This window comes from Oncorhynchus mykiss, chromosome 15, assembly GCF_013265735.2.
Source record: "Oncorhynchus mykiss isolate Arlee chromosome 15, USDA_OmykA_1.1, whole genome shotgun sequence".
NCBI classification, from domain to species: Eukaryota; Metazoa; Chordata; class Actinopteri; order Salmoniformes; family Salmonidae; genus Oncorhynchus; species Oncorhynchus mykiss.
Window position 1 is genome coordinate 70,392,138 of NC_048579.1, and position 19,197 is coordinate 70,411,334.

The window sequence follows — 19,197 nt, forward strand, 5'->3', positions numbered from 1 at the left end:
GTGCGTGCAGATGCACTCACACCTGCCTGCTGTCATTCCTGAGCAAGCTCTGTGCTGGTGGTGCCCCGATCCCGCAGCTGAATCAACTTTAGGAGACGGTCCTGGTGCTTGCTGGACTTTCTTGGGCACCCTGAAGCCTTCTTCACAACAATTGAACCGCTCTCCTTGAAGTTCTTGATGATCCGATAAATGGTTGATTTAGGTGCAATCTTACTGGCAGCAATATCCTTGCCTGTAAAGCCCTTTTTGTGCAAAGCAATGATGACGGCACGTGTTTCCTTGCAGGTAACCATGTTTGACAGAGGAAGAACAATAATTTCAAGCACCACCCTCCGTTTGAAGCTTCCAGTCTGTTATTCAAAGTAAATCAGCATGACAGAGTGATCTCCAGCCTTGTTCTCGTCAACACTCACACCTGTGTTAACGAAAGAATCACTGACATGATGTCAGCTGGTCCTTTTGTGGCAGGGCTGAAATGCAGTGGAAATGTTTTTTTGGGGGGGGATTCCGTTCATATGCATGGCAAAGAGGGACTTTGCAATTCATCTGATCACTCTTCATAACATTCTGGAGAATATGCAAATTGCCATCACACAAACTGAGGCAGCAGACTTTGTGAAAATTAATATTTGTGTCATTCTCAAAACTTTTGGCCACGACTGCACAGGAGACCTTCTTCCCTTATACTGTAGACATGAATAACCTGCTTCACACTGGACTGACTGACAGTCCACCACAACCACAGGAGGTTGTTGAGGGGAGAACAGCTCATAATAATGGCCGGAACAGAGAAAATGGAATGTCAACAAACACCTGGAAACCATGTCTTTGATGCATTTGATACCATTCTACTGGTTCCGCTCCAGCCATTACCACGAGCCCGTTCTCCTCAATTAAGGTGTCACCAACCTCCTGTGGTCCACAACATACCCAAGGGTCTCTTGATTATCAAAGGGTGCACAGCATTTAAATTCATCAAGTAGTAAAAATACTGTTTAATATGGGGAGGACGGGCTCGTGGTAATTGCAGAAGCGGAATCAGTGGAATGGTATCAAATACATCAAACACATCCATCCTTACCTCTGCAGCCTCCACTGAAACATAGATATACAAAACCTAGAATGGTGTAGCAGTACATATTTTTCTGGACAGGGAAACTGTGGCATTGCTCTTAGTTGAGCATCATGGTCATGCCCACCCAGGTGCGAACCTCGGCGACTCCGGTGTACACAGAGGGGGTAGAGGTAGAGCAACCACTGCTGCCCCAGAACACAATACCGACCAGGCTCCACACCTTGTTCTTCTCACAGACCAGGAGGCCACCATGCAGGAGGAAACACCTTTACCACCAGCACAGATCATTTCATGAATCATGTTTCCTCAGTGCTTCTTGCACTCCTCCTCAGACAGGAGGGGCACAGCACCCTGCTGCAGTTTTGTTGGGGTAATTGGCAAGCTGGTAGCTGCTCATGCACCAGCCGGAAGTCACACAGGTCATGCCAGGGGCGAAGTTGTCTTCATACGAAGCCAGACACACAGGGGACACTTTGGCGCTCAGGGTGGTGGGGGTGGCCAGCTTGATCAAGAGGATGTCATTTTTGATGGTACTGGGGTTCCACCTGGAGTGGGTGAACACTTTAGCAGGCTTCAGGATCTGGATGGCCTCATTGCTCATGAGCATGTCGTGCTCGCCGGTGGGAGGTCTTGACATCGCAGTGAGCAGCAGTCACCACCTAGTACTCGTTTGTCAGGGAAACTCCACATAAGTGGGTGCCAGATTGCTGCCAGGAGTGGGGCACAGCCTCCTCACTATTGATGACGCGGCCATAGCCACGGGAAAGAATGTGGGGGTCCCGCAGACGTAGGCGGCGCTTACAAACGCGAGACAGGAGACGAACCAGAGAAAAGCCATTGTGATAACGCGACAGTCTAAAAGACAGAGATACTATTTATCTCCAAACCCCATCCACCTGTAACCAATCAGAGACTGTGGTGTGTCCAACCCTCCCAAAAGCCGAGGGTAGCCATGGTAGAATATTAACATCAAGGATGTCATCCTGCTGGAACCAGTCTGATGAGTTGGGACTCCAGACTGATAAAATTGTAAACTTAGCAATCAGGCTGGTTCTACAATGCTAGGGGGATGTCCAGCTGCTTGTCAATGCTGGGCAATCAAACAGTTCTCAGTCAAGTACCAGGAGGGCGAGGCTCTGCTCAAAACGCCCTCTTATCTTAGCTTAATGCTAATATAACAAAAACAATTTTTAAATCATATTTTTACATTTTTGATTATTGTGTGCTTGTTGACATTTACTGCATTTATTGAAAAGAATTAGGAACATAAGCATGGACTACTGTAGGTAGCTATGTTAGCTAACAACATATATTTGGAAAAGCTAGGCACATGCCAAAACTTAGCTGTCTAGCTAGCTCACTTTGCTAGGACAATAGCTGGCTGTGAAGATGGTTAACGAGCTAGCGGAAGCTAATGACATGACTGATGCCAACAAGCTAAGTGAGATAGATAGTTAACGTATAATGCATTATGCTCTCTGGATTGGTCCTTTGTCCGAGAGTGCATGTGTGTATTAATGCATGTGTCGGCAGGTATGTGTGTGGCTGTGCATTGATTCTCTTCCTCAATAGTGTGCAGTGATTTCTACAGTCACACACAGCAGATACATCACAACATATGCATCTCGCTCAAAATGAGTATAACATCCTGGTGTTTTAAAGCAACTTTCTACTTTTCACATACTATAAAACGTTGTATTTTCACACATTCAAAATGCTGACTAGAACGCAAATATGGGTATGGGTATTCAGACATGGTCTGCGTCTTTACTTTGGATAGAAAGGTAGAGCGAGAGATGGAATTAACACTTCCTGATTAGCCTCGTTAAAATGGCACATGTTGTTATGTGTCTGCTGTATGTGACTGTTGCAAACCAAACGCTAGGCTAGATACAAGGTTAGGTCATGCGTTAATAGAAGCTTATTGCTTTTCTTTTGTCATTTGCTGTGGCATATCAAGAATAGCGTCATGAAACTTTCAGATAGAACAGCAACAAGTATGTTTGCATCATACCCTTGGAATATCGATGATATACACACAGCTGGAATGCTGTTTCAGCCAATCAGCATCCAGGATCCAAAATACCCGGTTTAAAATAGCCCTTATACACTAGGTTTTAAGTCTTGTCAATGATTCCGTGCTACTGTAGCTTTTTATTTATTTATTTTTAAATTTGAAAATCCGAAACATACAATATACTTGCAGTGAAGCCGCTCAACAACCACATCATCCAACAGACTCCCATTCAGAGCGACACACAGAAGCATCCAGGGTCAATGCCCTGCTCAAGGGCACGTTGACAGATCTCCCACTAGGCCAAAAAACGTGAACCCGAACCCTCCAAGATCCCCTCTCACAGTTCCCAAATAGCTGTCCCTCAACCATTCGAGACCCCTAACGCTAGCAGTAGATTCAGTCAGCAGTAACCCGACTGTGGTAATACTTTACATTAAGTTCCTCTCGTGTACTAAAATATTACATTGTGAATGTAGCAATCATACAATTACTGCACAATAATATTTTTTATGTTCAAGTATGTTTATTGAATGTCATGTTCAGTTCAGACCAATGGGTGGCACTCTCAGTCTTGGTAGCTAATGTTTAGTTGTTGTACATTACATAGTAATATATAGAATGACATAGCAAAACATAGTATGACATAACAATGCATAAAATTACATAGCAATATACAGGATGGACAGGGACGCTGCAGCATGGCTCTTAGTTGGCGGCCAGGGTCTGGTCCACCCAGGAACGGAGCTCGGTGACGCGGGCGTACACAGCGGGAGTAGTGGTGGAGCAACGGCTGCTGCCCCAGGACACAATACCGACCAGGGTCCAGACGTTGTCCTTCTCACAGACCAGGGGGCCACCGGAGTCACCCATGCAGGAGGTAGCACCAGCACCACCGGCACAGATCATGACATCGGAGATGCTGCTCCCCCAGTGCTGCTTGCACTGCTCGTTGGACAGCAGGGGCAGAGCAGCCTGCTGCAGCTCGTTAGGGGTGTTGATAGCATTGTAGCGCAGCAGACCCCAGCCGGAGGTCACACAGGTCATGCCAGGTGCAAAGACGTCGGCGGTCTCAGCCAGGCACACCGGGGACACATTGGTGTTCAGGACAGCAGGGGTGGACAGCTTGATCAGGGAGATATCGTTGTTGATGGTACTGGGGTTCCACTTGGGGTGGGTGAACACCTGTGGGTGAGGAGAGGGGGTGCGGTGGGTTAGGCGAGAGAAGGGACAGTTAGAACTGAAACCTTTATGAAATGGAGAGTTCAGGTAGGACTACAGGACGTCGTTGCTCCGACAGATCACTGATCGGATCAGCTGAGCTGGCGGGGGATAGGCTGATCCTAGAGCAGCGCCTGAGGGGAACTTCTACCCAGAGCTATAGAGGAGGATGTGTGACTGTGCTGTACCTTAGCGGGCTTCAGGATCTGGATGTCCTCAGCATTGTTGCCGCTGCCCCTCTTGTGCTCTCCAACGATCACGCGGTGGTAGGTAGCGACGTTGCAGTGAGCGGCGGTGACCACCCAGTTCTCGTTGATCAGGGATCCCCCACAGAAGTGGAAGCCGCTGGTCTGCTGCAGAGATACCTGCCAGGGCCAGGAGTGGGGCACAGCCTCCTCACCATTAACGATGCGGGCATAGCCAGACACCTCGGGCTTGATGGCGGGGATGCCGCAGCCTGGTTACATGAGAATATTTTGCAAACATTTAGCTCGTCAGGTTTTATAACAACAGTAAATGCTCTGTTTAATGCAACATACTCAAACATGGGCGTCCAACGTACGGAAGTGTTTCCAAATAACATCACCAAGTGCTAGCAATGTAGCAGTAGCACATAATGAGAACAGTAGTGGTCCAAGACCAGAGCCTTGAGGCACTCCACAACTTACTTTTACACTTTTAGCATTAAAACAAGGGTTAAAGGTTAAATCAAGGAGGTAACACTGTAGGTAAAGAGAAGGTGTGAATACTCACCGTAGGCGGCGCTGATGAAGGCGAGACAGGACACGAACCAGAGGAAAGCCATTGTGAGAATGTGACAGTCTAGTGGACCGGGGACCCTATTTATTCCCAAACCCCACCTGTCTATAACCAATGGGAGACCGAGGTGTGTCCACCTCACTTGAAAATTGAGGGTAACCATGGTAGAATATTAACCTCAAGGAGGGGAATGATGTATCCAGCTGCTTATCGACGCTGGGCGATCAGACTGTTCTCAGCCATGTAATAGGAGGTTTAGAGCAGTTATCGAAACATGACCTTGAGTGCTCTCAGAAACTGTGCTCCAAACGGCCTCTTACCATCACAGAGGGAAAGGCCCCCTTCCCACTCAACCCTATTACGATGACATTTTAGTATTTGTTTTAGCAGACGCTCTTATCCAGAGCGACTTGCAGTTAGTGCATTCATCTTAAGATAGCTAGGTGAGACAACCACATCTCACAGTCATAGTAAGCACAGTGTCCTCAATAAAGCAGCTATCAGCAAAGTCCCTGCTAGTAAGACAATGACAAGTGTGAGTGTTAGTGCAAGAAAGACAACCTCTCCTCCCCCTCATCTTGTAGTACATCTCCCAGGGTTCATTGAGACATAGGAAGCAGTTTGAACACTTTGTAAGATAAACCATTACATATAGTATGTGGAACATGTTGTTTCTTTAGGAAAGGGTCATTGGAGTATTTAGATCAATGGTTGACTGTTGACTGTCATTCGATATACTGTATCCAACGTCATTTTAAATGTATTTTCAAACCAGAGATGTACACGTATAGCTCTGTATAGTGCTAGAGAAGGTTTTAGCTAACAGTTTTAACACTTTATATGCAACCCTTTTATACAGTGCTGTGTAAAATTCATATTGCATGATCATGAATGAATTTGTGTCTCATGTAGAATCATTTGGTATTTTCTTGTTATTTTTCTCATTTTGAGGTGATGTAACCCTATTTCCTACATGTGTCCTTGGTTGAACTGATAACACATGTCCATTCCCTCTCCACTGGAAAAAACAGACCTGCAATTCAAAACCCCAGATAACAACTCTCTAGGGTCCCTTTCACTATGTGTTCCTCTTGTTTTAGTCTTTTGACTTATATCACTGAAGATTATTACATACTAAAACCACTTTGTCCTCGATCCTTACACCTCTATCAGGCTAACATAATGTTACCTATTGCTATCAGGCTAACATAATTTTGCCTATTGCTATCAGGATAACATAATGTTACCTATTGCTATCAGGCTAACATAATGTTACCTATTGCTATCAGGCTAACATAATTTTGCCAATTGCTATCAGGCTAACATAATGTTGCCTATTGCTATCAGGCTAAAAAAAATGTTGCCTATTGCTATCAGGTTAACATAATGTTACCTATTTCTACCAGGCTAACACAATGTTACCTATTGCTATCAGGCTAACATAATGTTGCCTATTGCTATCAGGTTAACATAATGTTACATATCACTGTTAATGTTTTGTTGTGCTATGCATCTCAGCAATTGAGTTGATGATGTTTAAATATTACATACAGGATTACTCACCTGAATGTTGAACTTTTCTTGTGAGTGTTTTTAGCGAAAATGTGTTTAACATTTTTATATTTGTGTAAAACAATGAAAGCATACTGATGGTTATGTTAAATCTTTTGGGAGATTTGAACGTCCCTCATTGTGTCAAACCAATTGAGAAAAAATGAATGTCTAGATTATCACGGCCCGTCCATACTGTCATATTAACAGTTAACAGTAACATCAGCATATTTGTTTTTCCTGTTTTAAAAATGGAAACAGTAGCAACTTAATGTAAAGTCTGACCCAATGTAACTTAATGTAAAGTGTGACCCAATGGAACTTAGTGTAAAGTGACCCAATGGAACTTAGTGTAAAGTGTGACCCAATGTAACTTAATGTAAAGTGTGACCCAATGGAACTTAGTGGAAAGTGTGATCCAATGTAACTTAATGTAAAGTGTGACCCAATGGAACTTAGTGTAAAGTGTGATCCAATGTAACTTAATGTAAAGTGTGACCCAATGTAACTTAATGTAAAGTGTGATCCAATGTAACTTAATGTAAAGTGTGACCCAATGGAACTTAGTGGAAAGTGTGATCCAATGTAACTTAATGTAAAGTGTGACCCAATGGAACTTAGTGTAAAGTGTGATCCAATGTAACTTAATGTAAAGTGTGACCCAATGTAACTTAATGTAAAGTGTGACCCAATGGAACTTAGTGTAAAGTGTGATCCAATGTAACTTAATGTAAAGTGTGACCCAATGGAACTTAATGTAAAGTGTGATCCAATGGAACTTAATGTAAAGTGTGACCCAATGTAACTTAATGTAAAGTGTGACCCAATGTAACTTAATGTAAAGTGTGACCCAATGGAACTTAGTGTAAAGTGTGATCCAATGTAACTTAATGTAAAGTGTGACCCAATGGAACTTAGTGTAAAGTGTGATCCAATGTAACTTAATGTAAAGTGTGACCCAATGGAACTTAGTGTAAAGTGTGATCCAATGTAACTTAATGTAAAGTGTGACCCAATGGAACTTAATGTAAAGTGTGATCCAATGGAACTTAATGTAAAGTGTGACCCAATGTAACTTAATGTAAAGTGTGACCCAATGGAACTTAGTGTAAAGTGTGATCCAATGTAACTTAATGTAAAGTGTGACCCAATGGAACTTAGTGTAAAGTGTGATCCAATGTAACTTAATGTAAAGTGTGACCCAATGGAACTTAATGTAAAGTGTGATCCAATGTAACTTAATGTAAAGTGTGACCCAATGGAACTTAGTGTAAAGTGTGATCCAATGTAACTTAATGTAAAGTGTGACCCAATGTAACTTAGTGTAAAGTGTGACCCCAAAGGCCAAGGCGTTGTATCTCTGCTGTGCTCCCACCAGTCAGTCCTCAATAGACCTGTATAGTGGAGTTGATGAAGCTTGGCAAGACCACATGCTTTCAGAGCCACTCACCCCGACCACCTGGTTTTTACCCTGATTTACTGTGTGTTCACTATGATTAAAGCAGTCCTTTTGTTCATTAAACACCCTGTTGTTTTCTTTGTGTCCGTCGCGAGTTCCCTAACTATTTCCTGTCGAACGCCAGCAGAGGCCAAGCGAGGCGGTAACCACCAGCCTCGCCGTTAATTCTCTCAACATGACTAAGAATGAGTGTCCCATTGTAAACTATGACTTTGCCTGGAGGAGTTTCCTACACCACTTCCTCTGTAGGGTTTTTTATTAACACATTAAGAATGTGTTTTTATTTCTGAAGTTAAAACACTCTTTTTTTTGAGGGAGATCAGTCAAGATTCAGTAGGAGATTACGGTGAAGTGGCACATTATGGTGAGGGAGAGTTGCTTTACAGTTAAAGGCGAATTGAAGCTGTTACATGCTTCAAAAACATGTGGTTATAATATAGTAATATAATGATAATAATATAATATAATACAGTAATATAATGGTAATATAGTAATATAATGATAATAATATAATATAGTAATATAATGATAATAATATAATATAATACAGTAATATAATGGTAATAGTATAATACAGTAATATAATGGTAATAGTATAGTAATATAATGGTAATAATATAGTAATATAATGGTAATAATATAATACAGTAATATAATGGTAATAATATAGTAATATAATGGTAATAATATAATACAGTAATATAATGGTAATAGTATAGTCATATAATGGTAATCATATAGTCATATAATGGTAATAGTATAATGCAGTAATATAATGGTAATAGTATAGTAATATAATGGTAATAGTATAGTCATATAATGGTAATAGTATAATGCAGTAATATAATGGTAATAGTATAGTAATATAATGGTAATAGTATAGTAATATAATGGTAATAATATAATACAGTAATATAATGGTAATAATATAGTAATATAATGGTAATAATATAATACAGTGATATAATGGTAATAGTATAGTCATATAATGGTAATCATATAGTCATATAATGGTAATAGTATAGTAATATAATGGTAATAGTATAGTAATATAATGGTAATAATATAATACAGTAATATAATGGTAATAATATAGTAATATAATGGTAATAATATAATATAGTAATATAATGGTAATAATATAGTCATATAATGGTAATAATATAATATAGTAATATAAAGGTAATAATAGTCATATAATGGTAATAATACAATAATATAATGGTAATAATAGTCATATAATGGTAATAATATAGTAATATAATGGTAATAATATAGTAATATAATGGTAATAATATAGTAATATAATGGTAATAATATAGTAATATAATGGTAATAATATATGCCATGTAGCAGACACTTTTATCCAAAGTGACTTAGTCATGCGTGCAAACATTTTTCGAGCAGGTGGTTCCGTGAATTCCTGAATTCACTATCCAGGAATTGCGTAGGGGTGGCAGGTAGCCTAGTGGTTAGAGCATTGGGCCAGTAACCGAAAGGTTGCTAGATCGAATCCCTGAGCTGACAAGGTAAAAATATGTCGTCTAGGCCGTCATTGTAAATAAAAATGTGTTCTTAATTGACTTGCCTAGTTAAATAAAAAAATATATTACAAAAATAAATTGCAAGCTCTACCAATTGAGCTACAGAGGACATACACATGAAATGTGTGGCCCGTCACGTGAACCGCAGTACGGGTTCACACTATGTGCTTCTTTCACTAGGGCTTGTGTTGTTAGTTACTGTCTCTGTCTCGCGCAATGCTCTCCTCTGAATCTCTCCTTATTGCATTAGACGATGTCTCAAAGATGCTACAGTCCAGAGAGCCGTTCGCCTCATTCCTTCACTAAGTCTGTGTCTCTCTCTGCTCTCTCCACAGTCTCACTGCGCGGTATGGTAGCCCCCCGGGTCACAGCGGAATAGGAGCAACACCACAGAAGAAAAACACAAGGTATGACTCTCACATGGCTAACTTTCCTTCACCTTCTTTCAGTTCATGTCGACATGAATTACACATTATGTACTTTTCTGTACAACCTCTTAAATTCATAATAATCTACTTGTGAAAATCTTGGCACAAGGAAGTTCTTACATTTGGTTTGGTTGTGCATCTATCTTAGAGGATTTTATAATGGAATACTTTGTGTTGGCTATTCTCTGATGCCAAACTAACATCGGCACTTGGCAATCCCAGGCGTCAGTGACGTGCATGAGCCATTAAACTCAAGCCTATGTGGATTAGGGGCCATTTTACCGAATGCTGCATTGAACAGAATGACTTGCTGTGGTGGCTTCCAGACAGTTCCAGGCTCCTATACTTCACCAGGCCAGTTGTCTGGCTCCCAGAGCATTTGTTTCTCCTTAGACGGTAGTGGCTGGTGGGAACCAGCGTGCTGGCAAATTACTTCACGCAAACCCCGCCAAGCTATGTGAAATATGTGCTGGACAGCATTGACAAGCCTATGGGTGGTATTCCCCTTCACAACATTGACAAGCCTATGGATCGTATTCCCCCTTTATAACATTGACAACCCTATGGGTGGTATTCCCCTTCACAGCATTGACAAGCCTATGGATCGTATTCCCCCTTTATAACATTGACAAGCCTATGGGTGGTATTCCCCTTCACAACATTGACAAGCCTATGGATCGTATTCCCCCTTTATAACATTGACAACCCTATGGGTGGTATTCCCCTTCACAGCATTGACAAGCCTATGGGTGGTATTCCCCTTCACAGCATTGACAAGCCTATGGGTGGTATTCCCCTTCACAGTATTGACAAGCCTATGGGTGGTATTCCCCTTCACAGCATTGACAATCCTATGGGTGGTATTCCCCTTCACAGTATTGACAAGCCTATGGGTGGTATTCCCCTTCACAGCATTGACAATCCTATGGGTGCTATTCCCCTTCACAGTATTGACAAACCTATGGGTGGTATTCCCCTTCACAGTATTGACAAGCCTATGGGTGGTATTCCCCTTCACAGCATTGACAATCCTATGGGTGGTATTCCCCTTCACAGTATTGACAAGCCTATGGGTGGTATTCCCCTTCACAGCATTGAAAAGCCTATGGGTGGTATTCCCCTCCACAGTATTGACAAGCCTATGGGTGGTATTTCCCTTCACAGCATTGACAAGCCTATGGTTGGTATTCCCCCTCAGAGCATTGACAAGCCTATGGGTGGTATTCCCCTTCACAGTATTGACAAGCCTATGGGTGGTATTCCCCCTTTATAACATTGACAAGCCTATGGGTGGTATTCCCCTTCGCAGTATTGACACGCCTATGAGTGGTATTGCCCTTCACAGTATTGACAAGCCTATGGGTGGTATTCCCCCTTCATAACATTGACAACCCGTCAGCTGGTGTTGTTGCTGAATAGCTGTGTACAAGCTGCTTTGCTCTCGAACACAGCTGTTAACTAAGGGAATATATATTCAATTTTTACACATGTATCAGAGAAAGCAGGGATTGTAAATAGTACTGTAAATTTGAGTCTGCTTGTGATGTGTGTGTTTGTGTGTAGCGCGTGTGTGTGTATGTGTGTGTGTGTGTGTGTGTGTGTGTGTGTGTGTGTGTGTGTGTTTAGTGCGTGTGTGTAGTGTGTGTGTAGCGTGCGTGTGGCATGTGTGTGTTGCATGTGTGTGTGTAGCATGTGTGTGTGTGTGTAGCATGTGTGTAGCACGTATGTGTGGGCCGTCTTCACCACCCGCTGGAGGGCCGTGATGTAACTGGTCAGGACGCTCTCGATGGAGCAGCGGTAGTATCTGGAGAGGCAGCCTTAGGAAGTAGACACTGCTGTGCCATCTTGACAAGAGTGTTGTTGGTCCATGTCGTCCTCGGTGATGTGAATGCAGAGGAACTTAACCCTGCTGACTCTCTCTACTGCAGTCCCGTTGATGTGGATCGGACTGTGTTTCCTTGATTCGGAGCGTGTTTCCTTGGATCGGGGCGTGTTTCCTTGGATCGGGGAGCGTTTCCTTGGACTGGGGGCATGTTTCCTTGGATCGGGGCGTGTTTCCTTGGATCGGGGCGCATTCTCTTGGATCGGGGCGCGTTCCCTTGGATCGGGTCGCGTTCCCTTAGATCGGGGCGCGTTTCCTTGGATCGGGGCGCGTTCCCTTGGATCGGGGCGCGATTCCTTGGATCGGGGCGAGGTTCCCTTGGATCGGGGCGCGTTTCCTTGGATCGGGGTGCGTTTCCTTGGATCGGGGTGTGTTCCCTTGTATCGGGGCGTGTTTCCTTGGATCGGGGTGCGTTCCCTTGGATCGGGGCGTGTTTCCTTGGATCGGGGCGTGTTTCCTTGGATCGGGGCATGTTTCCTTGGATCAGGGTGTGTTTCCTTGAATCGGGGCGTGTTTCCTTGGATCGGGGCATGTTTCCTTGGATCAGGGTGTGTTCCCTTGGATCGGAGTGTGTTTCCTTGGATCTGGGAGCGTTTCCTTGGACTGGGGGCGTGTTTCCTTGGATCGGGGCGCGTTCCCTTGAATCGGGGCGTGTTTCCTTGGATCGGGGCATGTTTCCTTGGATCAGGGTGTGTTCCCTTGGATCGGAGTGTGTTTCCTTGGATCAGGGTGTGTTCCCTTGGATCGGAGTGTGTTTCCTTGGATCGGGGCGCGTTCCCTTGGATCGGGGCGCGTTCCCTTGGATCGGGGCGCGTTCCCTTGGATCGGGGCGCGTTCCCTTGGATCGGGGCGCGTTCCCTTGGATCGGGGCGCGATTCCTTGGATCGGGGCGAGGTTCCCTTGGATCGGGGCGTGTTTCCTTGGATCGGGGCATGTTTCCTTGGATCAGGGTGTGTTTCCTTGAATTGGGGCGTGTTTCCTTGGATCGGGGCATGTTTCCTTGGATCAGGGTGTGTTTCCTTGAATTGGGGCGTGTTTCCTTGGATCGGAGTGTGTTTCCTTGGATCTGGGCATGTTTCCTTGGATCAGGGTGTGTTCCCTTGGATCGGGGCATGTTTCCTTGGATCAGGGAGCGTTTCCTTGGACTGGGGGTTTGTTTCCTTGGATCGGGACGCGTTCCCTTGGATCGGGGCGCGTTCCCTTGGATCGGGGCGCGTTTCCTTGGATCGGGGCGCGTTCCCTTGGATCGGGGCGCGATTCCTTGGATCGGGGCGAGGTTCCCTTGGATCGGGGCGCGTTTCCTTGGATCAGGGTGCGTTCCCTTGGATCGGGGCATGTTTCCTTGGATCAGGGTGTGTTTCCTTGAATTGGGGCGTGTTTCCTTGGATCGGGTTATGTTTCCTTGGATCTGGGCATGTTTCCTTGGATCAGGGTGTGTTCCCTTGGATCAGGGTGTGTTCCCTTGGATCGGGGCATGTTTCCTTGGATCAGGGTGTGTTTCCTTGGACTGGGGGCGTGTTTCCTTGGATCGGGGCGCGTTCCCTTGGATCGGGGCGCGTTTCCTTGGATCAGGGTGTGTTCCCTTGGATCGGGGCGCGTTCCCTTGGATCGGGGCGCGTTCCCTTGGATCGGGGTGTGTTTCCTTGGATCGGGCATGTTTCCTTGGATCAGGGTGTGTTCCCTTGGATCAGGGTGTGTTCCCTTGGATCGGGGCATGTTTCCTTGGATCAGGGTGTGTTTCCTTGGACTGGGGGCGTGTTTCCTTGGATCGGGGCGCGTTCCCTTGGATCGGGGCGCGATTCCTTGGATCGGGGCGAGGTTCCCTTGGATCAGGGCGCGTTTCCTTCGATCGGGGTGCGTTCCCTTGGATCGGGGTGCGTTCCCTTGGATCGGGGCATGTTTCCTTGGATCAGGGTGTGTTTCCTTGAATTGGGGAGTGTTTCCTTGGATCGGGGCATGTTTCCTTGGATCAGGGTGTGTTCCCTTGGATCGGAGTGTGTTTCCTTGGATCTGGGCATGTTTCCTTGGATCAGGGTGTGTTCCCTTGGATCAGGGTGTGTTCCCTTGGATCGGGGCATGTTTCCTTGGATCAGGGTGTGTTTCCTTGGACTGGGGGCGTGTTTCCTTGGATCGGGGCGCGTTCCCTTGGATCGGGGCACGTTCACTTGGATCGGGGCGCGTTTCCTTGGATCAGGGTGTGTTCCCTTGGATCGGGGCGCGTTCCCTTGGATCGGGGCGCGTTCCCTTGGATCGGGGTGTGTTTCCTTGGATCGGGGTGTGTTTCCTTGGATCGGGGTGTGTTTCCTTGGATCGGGGTGTGTTTCCTTGGATCGGGGTGTGTTTCCTTGGATCGGGGCGTGTTTCCTTGGATCGGGGCGCGTTTCCTTGGACTGGGGCGTGTTTCCTTGGATCGGGGCATGTTTCCTTGGATCGGGGCGTGTTTCCTTGGATCGGGGCGTGTTCCCTTGGATCAGGGTGTGTTCCCTTGGATCAGGGCGTGTTCCCTGGGATCGGGGCGTGTTTCCTTGGATCGGGGCATGTTTCCTTGGATCGGGGCGCGTTCCCTTGGATCGGGGCGTGTTTCCTTGGATCAGGGTGTGTTCCCTTGGATCGGGGCGTGTTTCCTTGGATCGGGATGCGTTTTTCTTGGATCGGGGCGTGTTTCCTTGGATCGGGGTGTGTTCCCTTGGATCAGGGTGTGTTCCCTTGGATCAGGGTGTGTTCCCTTGGAGCGGGGCGTGTTTCCTTGGATCGGGGCGCGTTTTTCTTGGATCGGGGCGCGTTCCCTTAGATCGGGGCGTGTTTCCTTGGATCGGGGCGTGTTTCCTTGGATCGGGGGGTGTTTCCTCCTCTGCCGATGCATGAAAATCTCACTAACACTTGAATTAAAATGAATACCTTATATTATTATCCCCAAATGGAAACTCTATCGATTGGATAAAATGGCTGAGATTTCACAACAAAAGTAGTTGGGCAGAGTTACTTTTCCCCTGACCCAGTGCAATGCTCAGCCATTCATCTCCCTGTTGGCCTCCTCCCTCCCTCATTACCTTGGCTAATGAAACTGGGCCTGTCTCATCAGGCCAACCACACCAGGACTGATTGGGTTTCTTAGCTAACCCTGACTACAGCCATAGCCGGATAGAGATTATAGTGTGTGTGTGTGTGTCTCTGTCTGTGTGTGTGTGTGTGTCTCTGTCTGTGTGTGTAGGGGGGGCGGGGGGGTTGGTGACAGACTGCACTGTTTTGGGGGCCAGGATCAGCACTCTCTGGGCCTTCCAGGGGGCTGGTGTGATACAGCTTGGAGCCAGCGGAAGTCATAAAATGGCAGACGATACGAGCCCACCGGGACTCACCACACCCGACCTGGAGAACACACAGCCTGTGTGAGTCGTCCTGGACCTCTAATGAAATGAAATGGACTGGATAGATTTTTCCTGTTTCAGATTGATACGTGAAAATAAAAACTAGTGGTCACGTGACCTGCTCCCATAACTTGAAACTAACTACATCGTTGATGAAGAGTGCACGTTTTCTTCCATGAATTCTCACTGGGAAGGGGTCAGGGTAGAAATGTGCCAAATGATATCATTCACTGAAAGTATTGTACATAAAGACATTAGCCCTCTAGTTTCAGTTTGTGGCCATAAAATGTACCTTTGATTTACTGTGGAGGATAACCATTGGGCATGAACAGTTGTTTTATTGTGAGGTACTAGCCTACACCCCCAGGGTGATTTTTAAAGTCAACAACATTATTCAGGAAATACAGTCAATGTGAGTTCCCAGCACAATGGTAGCCTCACACGTTTGTGAAAGCTCCTGTGTTTGATTGGCTGAAGGACTTAGTTCTGTTGCTACCTTGGCAGTTTTATATCTGAGGATATTGTGCCTTGAAAAAGAAACTCAAGCAACTCTCCAACTATTACTCCACAATGCATTTAATGGATCTCCAACCACTAAACACATTGTGGGGCAAACAGGAATGCCAGTGTGCTGGAGTTTATTTCTCTACTATTAAAGTGTTTCCTCTGTGCTCATAGAGCTGTGTAAAATGTTTCCTCTGTGCTCATAGAGCTGTGTAAAATGTTTCCTCTGTGCTCCTAGAGCTGTGTAAAGTGTTTCCTCTGTGCTCCTAGAGCTGTGTAAAGTGTTTCCTCTGTGCTCCTAGAGCTGTGTAAAATGTTTCCTCTGTGCTCATAGAGCTGTGTAAAATGTTTCCTCTGTGCTCCTAGAGCTGTGTAAAGTGTTTCCTCTGTGCTCCTAGAGCTGTGTAAATTGTTTCCTCTGTGCTCCTAGAGCTGTGTAAAGTGTTTCCTCTGTGCTCCTAGAGCTGTGTAGAGTGTTTCTATGCTCCTAGAGTTGTGTAAAGTGTGCAAACAAGCCTCTTCAATTGATTTTGAGCTTAAAATCCCTACTCCACACTCTCAGTAAACCTGCTTACCTGGGTCCTATTCACTAGGAACCAAGCAGAATCAATAAGACAAATGGGGAGGGACTACCTGAACTTGTTCAATGAGAAACTCTTGTTTTTCATTGGAAAATGTTTTCTGTTGCAAAGCATTTTGTTTCATTTTGCTATAGTGAGGAACTAATGGTACACCCCTGGTGTGTTGACAGTGTTTCGGCATCTCACCCTCAACTAACGGCACTTTAAAAAATAAATTGCCATTTAAATTCAGCGTGTTCGCAGCAGGGGGCGGTGTTTGACCGCTTGTCCGCAGCCTAAAGCACCTGTCTGTGATGCTGATAGAAGCGATTCCAGGGAAGCTTTGGTAATTGTCCTGAATATACAGCGACAGATGTGCTGACTTGCTAAGAAACCTGTTATTCAATTTGACTGACTCCCCTGAGCTTCCTGCCAGAAGCAGACACACACATTTTGTTTTACACATACTGTGTCTGTTTCATACTGATAATACTCATTATCTTTCGCATAGGTATGTACTGTCAAACACATACACACACACGCTCTCTCTCACTAATATAGATAATGGGCTGAGCAGATGGCAGGGTCTTCTGTTCAAGTGGGCGCTCTCGCTCCATCTCCTCTCTCTCTCTCTGCCCCCCCCATCCCTCCTGCCTGGTTATATTTGACATTACACACATGCACTCATGAAGTCATGTTTATTCAGCTCACGCGTCTCCAGGTGCCCCTCTCAGCCTGGGTGGGTGGGTCGGTGGTTGCGTGTGTTTGTACATGTGTGTACTGGGGGGGCCCTGTCTGACAGGGAGAATAATGTGTCTGGCCACCCCTCTCCCTCTTCTCCGTCTTAAAAATAGAACTGAGTGCTGGAGACCCCGGCTGCATCCCAAATGGCACTGGTCAGAAATAGTTGACTAAATAAGGAATAGGGTGCCATTTGGAACACAGGCAGCCAGGAGGGACATCAGATACATCTTCGTTAGCCCCGTCCCGGAAATGAAGGATTATATCTTAGTTGAACGTTATTATTTCTGATCATGATGCATTGGTGGCAGGATGTGGTGAAATATGTATTGACAGGGTGATGAAAGTGTATCATTACCAAGTGGATGGAGCTTCTAGCATATCTACATCACCTGGTTTTTCATTTTACCATCTGTCCGTTTTCCAACCCAATGATGTCTAGAAACACCCAGACTCCTCAGTCACTGGACCAAGACATTGTAGGGTGCCGTTTGGGACACAGACGTTGAGTAATGCATTGATCCTTGGGTTGAAGACTGGAGTTAAGAGACTCCTACGTCACAACAGAAGGAGTTGGTGTTACTCTGGTTCCATCAATCGTTACATGACGTATGGATTGACTCCGTCGGGACCAGTCTATTGTCTGCGTTGTGAGTTGGCTTTTTACTCTGAAACAGAAACCAGAAGGTACACGGTTACTCGTCACAGTATGATTTCTAACACCACAATTTTAGCCGCGAACGAACGTGTGTTTTATTGTCTGTTTGACACACACAGTCATGTTTACTATCGAACAGATGACTGTCTCCTCTGTGGTTTAAATTCAGTAGGAGAGAGAGAGAGGTAGCATCTCGAATGACACCCTAGTCCCTATAGAGTACACTACTTTTGACCAGAGCCCTACTGTAAGTAGTGCACTATATAGGGAATAGGTTGTCATTTGGGACTTAAGAGTCGTTTCCCTAGATGCATTACCACAGGGCCAAGATGTTAATTCTCTGGTTGTGTTGGTTTGACCCTTAGCCATTACTTCACATTGCCATCTAGTCCCTCAAGCTTCCTCAGTCTGCTTCTGTGACAGGTTTATGCGGTGTTGTTAAGTCTCTTTGTCCAGGGATACGATGCCTAATTAAACTCCCATACTCCCCTTTAATTGCCAAGCTTTTAGGAGTGTCAGTTTTAAAGGGCCAGACATAAATGATGTGGATTGGATAGTGGGGTAGTTTAGATGATGGAATTCCCATGGGGAAATGGGCTTAGCATCTTTCATGAAACAACACAGAGCAGTTCATACTGTTCACCAGGTCTCTCTTTCTCTCTCATTCTTTATTTCTCTTTCTCTCTCTCTCTCTCTCTGAAAGCAGATTAATTTTTTTCTGTATCACTCTAAAGAGGCCTGGAGGTTGTCCTGTGTGTTTAGGGCATGAATGAAGGTTTTGTGTGTTTTGCGGACCGGTAATCAAAACTGTATGAACTTCATATAGATATGTTGTATTGGTCATGTGATTAGATCATTTTCTTTCAGATGTGATCATGTTTTTCCAGGACAAAGGCAGATTTGTATAGATTTCACTTCCTCGTAAAGGTCAACGAGTCCATCTGCAAAGTTGGACGTCAGCAACATATTTTCCAGGTCAATTATCTCACTGATAAAACATCCAAATCAAAGTGAAAGTTCCCAGACTCATGATGACCATTAATGTATTACTGCCCGAGGCAGTTACCTCGCCAGATGCATTGAAGTGTCCAGCTTGACTCAAGGACTGTGGGTGCATTCCGTGCGTGTTACACTGAGCCTTTGAGCCATGCTGATTGGTTAATCTCAGTGTTTAACCAATCAGGAGGTTGTTTGGTTGCAGTACTGAGAAGACCTTGCTCTGTCAGTGTCAGTGTAGTGGACTGTGAGATCCGTTAGCATGTTTTAACGAGTCTCTAATGGAATAGTGAGCCTATGGCCTCTCCCCCCTCTGGGACTTATGACTGCGCTCCAGCTGTGGCATCAGAAGTAAACATCCACATTTATCCACAGATGCTGAAGTGTGTATTCTCTTGTGTGTTTCCCTGAGAATACATGTGGTCCTTTCAGCACAACAC

General features: G+C 45.1%; 2 protein-coding genes and 1 pseudogene across 13 annotated transcripts in view; 1 reads left to right on the forward strand and 2 right to left on the reverse strand.

The window, feature by feature from the left end:
• nav3 (neuron navigator 3) overlaps window positions 1-19,197 on the forward strand; it is a 242,139-nt gene that overhangs the window by 116,061 nt on the left and 106,881 nt on the right. For all 12 annotated transcript variants that reach the window (XM_036945151.1, XM_036945152.1, XM_036945153.1 and 9 more), the window contains one exon: window positions 9,959-10,030. In XM_036945151.1, coding sequence (XP_036801046.1) covers window positions 9,959-10,030 — 72 coding nt within the window. The remainder of the gene's footprint in view (window positions 1-9,958; window positions 10,031-19,197) is intronic.
• On the reverse strand, window positions 1,124-1,913 carry LOC110490659 (annotated as a pseudogene).
• Window positions 3,594-5,178, reverse strand: LOC110490652 (chymotrypsin B). Its single transcript, XM_021564126.2, has 3 exons — window positions 5,064-5,178; window positions 4,499-4,767; window positions 3,594-4,274 (listed from the first exon to the last, which is right to left on the reverse strand). Exons 1-3 carry the CDS (start codon window positions 5,113-5,115, stop codon window positions 3,798-3,800), a joined length of 798 nt encoding a protein of 265 aa, XP_021419801.1. The 5' UTR covers window positions 5,116-5,178; the 3' UTR covers window positions 3,594-3,797.